The sequence below is a fragment of the Colobus angolensis genome, unplaced genomic scaffold (genome assembly GCF_000951035.1).
Source record: "Colobus angolensis palliatus isolate OR3802 unplaced genomic scaffold, Cang.pa_1.0 Scaffold77, whole genome shotgun sequence".
Classification (NCBI taxonomy): Eukaryota; Metazoa; Chordata; class Mammalia; order Primates; family Cercopithecidae; genus Colobus; species Colobus angolensis.
The window spans coordinates 1,896,090-1,903,555 of record NW_012121487.1 but is presented as its reverse complement, the minus strand read 5'-3'; the positions used below and the strand labels follow the sequence as shown (position 1 = coordinate 1,903,555).

The window sequence follows — 7,466 nt, the reverse complement described above, 5'->3', positions numbered from 1 at the left end:
AGCTGGGACTACAGGCACCCGCCACCTTGCCCGGCTAGATTTTTGTATTTTTTAGTAGAGACGGGGTTTCACCGGGTTAGCCAAGATGGTCTCGATCTCCTGACCTCGTGATCCGCCCGTCTCGGCCTCCCAAAGTGCTGGGATTACAGGCTTGAGCCACCGTGCCCGGCCTCATTCTAATTAATTAAAATTTAAGTATAAATAAATAATTAGTGGCTATATTAGACAGCACAGGTCTAAGTCACTATTCTGTCCACAGTAGGAAGCACAATGCCTGCTATTGAATTTGGGCTCAATAAATATTGGTCAAAAGGATGAATGAACAGATAGCACTGCCTTACTTGGATGATGAGGCCCCTTCATCTAGGTTCCAGGCTCTAGCCTCCCGACTACTACAAGTGAGCTAGGGTGCAGCGACTGATGGGGCATGTGAGACTGAAGGTGATCAACCTTCTTCCCCGTTACCAGCAGTGGGTTGATGCGCATGAACACAGGCCAGCCTGGATCAGTGGGGCTGAAAGGGCAGAGGCTACAGGAGTAGGGGTCAGTCCGGCGGGTGCCCATCAGGACAGCCTCCAGCTGGGGGTGCCGTGCCTGCAGTTCACCCAGGGCCTGCTTCATGCTGCCCTCAGCTTCCAACATCTGCAGATTATACCTTAGGAAGAAACAGAAGTAGGGGTCGGGAGTGGGCTCTGTCAAGCTTCTCTTGGAGCCCAAACCTCCAGGCCCCTAGTACCTCTTGATAGTGTCCTGTAGAAATTGTTCCAGCTCAGGGAAAGGGGAGATGCTGCGGATATACAGGATCTGGAGGGGGTTTGGAACGTCAGGTAATTTCCTGTGGAGGGGGAAGAATCCACAGACTTGCCAGCATGGACAGGGAAATGGCTCTCCTGAAACAGCTCACTGTTCTCTTTGGCCCCTAGAACAGACTTCCACCCCTTCTCCCTTTTCCTTGTCCTTTCCATCCATTAGACCCACTTCCTCTGGGAAGCCCACTCTGACCTTTCACCTCTCAAATCTAAGCACGCATCCCTGGTTCAGGTATGTAAATCTCCCATCTCCCCAGTGGACTGTGACCTCCCTGTGGTCAGGGATAGTGGCCTGCACATCCATACACAAGGCCAGGCACATATCATATGCTCAATATGGTGGGACAATGGAACTGAGAGGTCACCAAGACTATCTCCCTCTTGAACTCCACCTATACACCCCCTTTCCCCTTGCTTTCTAGGATGTGGAACTGGAGAAACAGATCAGGGGTCTTGTCTCCCAGGGGGCAGGCTCACCTCTGCACAGCTGCATGGAAGAGGTGCAGGAGGGCGGTGCAATCTTTGCCCCCGTTGAAGCCCACACAGAGCTGGGTGAGGCTGTACTGAGCCAGGGCGGTCTCAATGGTCTGTAGGGCACCTGCCACCTTTTCCCCCAGAGAAGACCCTGCCAAGCAGGCAGGGAACAGGGCATCAGATGGACACATATGGCTATCAAAAGGGAGTGAAGGCATGCTGCCCTTGCTTAAACCCTTCGATATCTTCCCAGTTGTCCGAGGATAAAGTCCAAACTCCTTCATGCTGCTCACTAGGCCCTGCAGAGTTGGCCCCTGACCTGCCATCTGCCACCCAGCCACACCTCACGGTAGCCTCAGTGTCATTCCTCCGTAGCAGGGGGTGTGGGGTGTGGGCTTCCTTCCAGTCCCCTAAACCCCATGCCGCTTCCTTGCAGGCTATCATTCATACTGTTGGCTCTTGCCCACCTACTGGACCAAATCCTCTTTATCGCTCTGTTTGTGTCACTTGGCCTTCTCTGACCCCAGATCAAGGCTGATCTCCCTGCTGTGGGAGATCACTCCCTTCATCACCCCATGCAGGATCACCTGTTTAATGTCCATCTTTCTTGTTAAAACACTGGTCCACAAGAGCAGGGCATACATTATCCTTTTGGGCCATATCCCCAACACCTAGCACAGTGCTGATAAAAGTAGGTACTCAATCAACGTTTATTGGAAGAATAATGAATTAACAGAAGCTATCTTCTGCCCTCTCCGGGATTTGCAGGAAGCACCCAACAGCCCCTGCATTACTGAGATCTGGGGTGGCACCAATGGCTTTGGGCATACTGCCCCTCCTCCATAAGGTCCCTACCTGATTCAGCGAGTTTGTATACAGCCTCACTGGCCTGCTCCACGGCGTTGGGCATGTAGGGGACCAGCGATCCCTGGGGCAAACGGGTAGTCAGGTAGGCCAGGCATTCCTCCAGGGGTCCTTCTTCCTCTGAGTCTAGAGTCAGCTTCACCTGATAGTAGTTGCTGCCCCAGTCAGGGTAGGAACCCAGGCCAAGCCTACGTCCAAAGTGGGCCTGGGCCTCAGCCAGAATGGGGGCAATGGAGGCTTCATCAGCAGCCACATACAGCTCCTTTGAGTGGAACTGAACAGCTGGGTTTTGGAACAGTCCCTTCAGCCCCTCCAGCACCCGCTGCAGCAGCTCTGGAATGCCTGGGAAGAGGTAGACATTTCGGACGGAGACCAGTGGGAATCTGAAGGGATGACCAGTGCGAGGATCTGTGCCGTAATGCAGGCGGGCAGAGGAGGGCACCAATGACAGCTTCTCCCAGCCTTCCCCTCCTAGGGCTTTGGTGGCTGCTTCCAGCTCAGGGTGTGGCTTCAGCTCATCCCCAAAGGCCTGTGCCACTGCCTCAAAGGTCACATCATCATGAGTGGGGCCGATGCCCCCTGCTGTGAGGACATGGGTGAAGCGGTTGGAGAAAGAGGTGACCTCAGCTGCAATGGTGGCTACCTCATCAGGTACAACTGAGACTCGGCAAACCTGGACCCCTAGGGAGCGCAGTGTCCGGCACAGAAAGAAGGTGTTGGTGTCCTGAGTGTGTCCCTGGGGGTTGAAGGGGAGGATGAGGCCGTCAGTACTGTAGGGATGAAGGGCAGGGGGTTGGAGATGATGGCTGCATCCACCTGATGATGCAGTGCTCTGCTCTTTGAAGGACACCACCTCAGGCTGCTGAGGGGCCTGGACTGGACACAAGAGTGGGAAAATCCATTTGTTTGTTTTTAAATCTGGGTCTCTGTCATCCAGGCTGGAGTATAGTGGCTCAATCACAACTCACTGCAGTCTCAACCTCCTGGGCTCAAGGGCCACCTCAGCCTTCCGAGTAGCTGGAACTACAGGTGCGTGCCACCACATTCAGCTCATTTTAATTTTTTTTTTTGTGGAAATGGGGTCTTGCCATATTGCCCAGGCTGGTGTTGAATTCCTGGTCTCAAGTGATCCTCCTGCCTCAGCCTCCCAAAGTGCTGGAATTACAGGTGTGACCCACCACGCCTGGCCTGCTTTCTTCTTTCTGTCCCCACTGCCACCAAGCAGGTCCTTAGCACCTTTCACCTGGACAATGGTGACAGCTTCCTGGCCAGGCTCCCAGCCTCCAGCCACAGGGCTCTGCTCTGTCTCCTCAGTAACCTTTATTAATGCGTCACTGTGATTGCATCACTCTTGGACTCAAAAGCCATTTGTTGTTTCCAACTGTATACAGAATAAAGTTCAAATTCCTTTGCAGAGTATTTGGGGCTGTCTTTGGTGTACACCCTATCTTCTTTTCCAGCCCCATCTCCCTCTAATTGTCTACAATGGGTTTAGTGGTTAAGGGTTTGTGTTCTGATGGCCGGGTGTGGTGGCTCATGCCTGTAATTCCAGCCCTTTGGGAGGCTAAGCGGGGTGGCTTGCTTGAGCTCAGAAGTTCAAGACCAATTGGCACAATATGGTAAAACCCCATCTCTACAAAGAAATACAAAAACTAGCCGGGCGTGGTGGCACATGCCTGTAGTCCCAGCTACTTGGGAGGCTGAAGTGGGTGGACTGCTTGAGCCCGGGGGGCAGAGACTGCAGTGAGCCGAGACCATGCCACTGTACTCCAGCCTGGGTGATAGGGACCCTGTCACCAAAGAAAAAAAAAAAGGTCTGTGTTTTGGAGTAAGAGATTATCAGGCATTAGGCTGGAATCCCATCTCTAAAACTTCCTAGGTATGTAACCCTGGGGAGGTTTCTCAACCTCTCTGACCCTCAGTTTAATCATTAATTGGGCTTTTTTGCCAACCAGGTGTGATGGCTCATGCCTGTAATCCCAGCATTTTGGGAGGCTGAGGTGGGAGGACTGCTTGAGCTTAGGCGTTCCAGACCAGCCTGGGCAACATGGTGAAACCCTGTTTCTACACAAAAATACAAAAAATTAGCTCTAGCCTGGGTGACAGTGAGATTTTTGTCTCAAAAAAAAAAAGGCTGGGCAAGATGGCTTATGCCTGTAAACCCATCACTTTGGGAGGCTGAGGTGGGAGAATTGCTTGAGGCTGGCCTGTTTAACATTGTGAGAACCCCGTTTATAAAACAAACACACACAGAAAAATAAAATTTTGAAAAAGAAAAAAAGTGCCAACTTCGTAGAGTTGTTGTGAAGATTAGTAAAATCACATATATGTAGCACACTGCCAGGCTCTAGTAGGCACTTAAAATATAAGGGTCATCACCCTGGCCAAAATGGTGAAACCCTGTCTCTACTAAAAATACAAAAATTAGACAGGCGTGCTGGCAGGTGCCTGTAATCTCAGGTACTCGGGAGGCTGAGGTGAGAGAATTGCTTCAACCTAGGAGGCAGAGGTTGCAGTGAGCAACCATTTGCACTCCAGCCTCAGCAACAGGAGCGAAACTCTGTCTCACACACATACAAAAATAAATAAAAATAGGGGGTCAGGGCTGGGTGTAGTGGCTCACGCCTGTAATCCCAACATTTTGGGAGGCTGAGGTGGGTGGATCACTTGAGGTCAGGAGTTCAAGACCAGCCTGGCCAACACGGCGAAACCCTGTCCGTCCCTACCAAAAATTAAAAAAAAAAAAAAAAGGTCTATTAAGGCTGAGTGCAGTGGCTCATGCCTGTAATCCCAACTACTTGGGTGGCTGAGGCATGAGAACTGCTTGAACACGAGAGGTAGAGATGCAATCAGCTGAGATTCCACCAATGCACTCCAGCCTGGGCAACAGAATGAGATGCTATCTTAAAAAAAAAAAAAAAAAAAAAAAAAAAGACAAATTTACAAAGAATATTAAAAAAGATTACTATTAAAACTTGACATTTGGCCAAGCTCGGCGGTTCATGCCTATAATCCCAGCACTTTGGGAGGACGAGGTGTGGGAGGATCACTTGAGCCCAGGAGTTTGAGACCAGCCTGGGCAACACAGTGAGACCCTGTTTCTGCAAAAAAATACAAATAAATTAGCCAGGTGTGGTGGCTAACACCTGTAGTCACAGCAACTTCAGAGGCTGAGGCAGGAGGACTGCTTGACCCTGGAAATGGAGGCTTCAGTGAGCTGTGACTGTGCCACTGCATTCCAGCCTAGGTGACAGAGCAAAATCCTGTCTCAAAAACAAAAAAACCCTTGTCATCTGCTATATCCTCTAGTAAGACTTTCCTGATCATTCAAAAGGGATTCATCCCTCCTAGTACCTTCCTTCTAGCTCACTTATCCACTATGCTGAGTACCTTGAGTCATTTCCAAAAAGGCTGAGTAAAACTCTTAAATATACAATACATACACCTGTACCTCCTCTACTCAAGGGGCTTCCTGTCATTGTTGTGTAGCCCCTCTGCCCTCTACCATACTGCTTGGTAAATTGCAATGACCTTTTTATTTTTATTTTTCTTCAATCGGCTCTCAGGTTGAAAAATTGTAGGGACTTGGCTACAAGTTTTTCAGTAGAGTAATTCAAAGAATAAGGGTTAATTTTCCTCCAATATGCTGGATCCACTCCAGGATCCTACTGCAGCAAGGAGGCTCCCACCCTGTCTCATCTCCCTCCATTGAGGGATGTGCAGCAGGCCCTTAAGGACAAGAGAACGCGGCGCCCTCCCCCCTTTTCTGTCCCAGACACACCTTAAGGATCTCATCTCCAACAATGATGATGCCAGCCGTCACGCTGCGCCCCGGGGAAAGTTCAGAGGCCCTAGATGTCATGGTCCTGCCTTCTCTGCCCCTCTGCAAGGCCCTCCAGTAGCCACCCAGACCCCCAAATAGGGGTCGCAAGCACAGGCGGCTCGCCAGGTCTACAGGGCACTGGGGGCCATAGCCTGGGAACAGGGGGTCCTGGGTCGAGGGAACCTGGAGAAGCCAGAAAGGACAATGGGGGAGAGCAGGTGTGCACGTCCCTCCTTAGAGGAAGACCCCAGTCTTCTCTAACCAGATCCTTGACAAGCGACTCCTTTATTCCTGCTTCTTTAATAAACGTGTTCCCCAATCCCAACCCATACCATTTTAAATGTCTTCTAAGCTTAACTCTAGTCTTAAAAACTCCTTCTCTCTTGAGAACCTACCGCTTTAAGTGTCTTCCGTTTGCTGAGCTGGTCTCCTCAAGTGTCTGCTCTATCTTGGGCATCTGTACCCTTTTAAATGTCTCTTCGGGGCATCTGCCCCTTTAAATGTCCACGTTACCCTGGGCCTTGGCCCTTTTCAATGCATTCGCTCTCTCCACCCCCGGACCAAAATCCCGTCTCTTTCTACTTCAGGCTTCTGCACCCTTTCTAGGCCTGAATACCTTCTTCCCACCAAGCTTCAGATTACTGACTCACCTGCCTGTTCTGCCCCTTCAGCGGGTCTTTCCCTTGTTCCTTTCCTCATGTCCCGGGGCAGCTTCCGTACTCAAAGTCCCACCTTACTCACACTTAGCTGACATTGAGTGGTGATTTTGGCTGTCGCTTAGACTCTTCCAGGGTCCCATTGGTGTACTCAACTGTCGCTCTCAGGTTTTAGCCAGTGGGTGAGAGCAGGGCCTGATTGTTATAGGCGACAATCACGTGGCCACCCCTCGCCCGGAAATACGGGGGCCGGACCTTAGCCCACGGTCGGGGGCGGGACCTCGAGAGTTTAGGGCGCGAAAGGAGCGGTGGTTGGAGGTGATGTAAGGTCCTAGGGGTGTTTCTGGTGCTGGATTCAAATTATTGTTATGCATATGTTGCTTTGTTTTATTTAATCGGTCAGTTAGCCATGGTTTAAGCTATTTTCATTCACTGTGACTCTAACACTAGGCTAAGGGCTTTTACTGGAGTGAGCAAGGATCTTATTTTGTAGCAGAAGTTGGAGGGACACGGAGAAAGATTATCACCATTGTCTGTTATCACCATTGTCTGTCGGGTACGAAGACCCTGGAGTAGGTGAGCTTTTGGTGTGTGGAACCTTAACTTATCTCTAGTATAATAGACAAAACTAATTACTTAAACTTCTTTGACAAGAAAGAATCCAAAAACTCTCTTTCTCCACCTTGCTCCAGATGGTGCTTAGTTCAGATGACACCTTTCCCAGTTATTGGTCTTGTAGGTGCAAATGAGGCAGCGAATAGGGAGTGCCTGACATGTTTACTCTGGATCCTGACATCATCCGAGCTTAGCCCCATTTCAGTTGCCTTTGGCCCAAACGTG

General features: G+C 50.5%; 1 protein-coding gene across 2 annotated transcripts in view; it reads right to left on the bottom strand.

The window, feature by feature from the left end:
- FLAD1 (flavin adenine dinucleotide synthetase 1) overlaps positions 1-6,833 on the bottom strand; it is an 8,934-nt gene extending 2,101 nt beyond the window's left edge. The window contains exons 1-6 of one of the 2 annotated variants that reach the window (XM_011928243.1): positions 6,621-6,833; positions 5,929-6,153; positions 2,139-2,883; positions 1,287-1,434; positions 737-835; positions 466-655 (exon numbers count right to left, since the gene is read on the bottom strand). In XM_011928243.1, coding sequence (XP_011783633.1) covers positions 466-655; positions 737-835; positions 1,287-1,434; positions 2,139-2,883; positions 5,929-6,009 — 1,263 coding nt within the window. In that variant the 5' untranslated portion in view covers positions 6,010-6,153; positions 6,621-6,833. The remainder of the gene's footprint in view (positions 1-465; positions 656-736; positions 836-1,286; positions 1,435-2,138; positions 2,884-5,928; positions 6,154-6,620) is intronic. The other variant, XM_011928244.1, reaches the window with a different exon arrangement.
- Between the last annotated feature and the right edge of the window lie 633 nt (positions 6,834-7,466).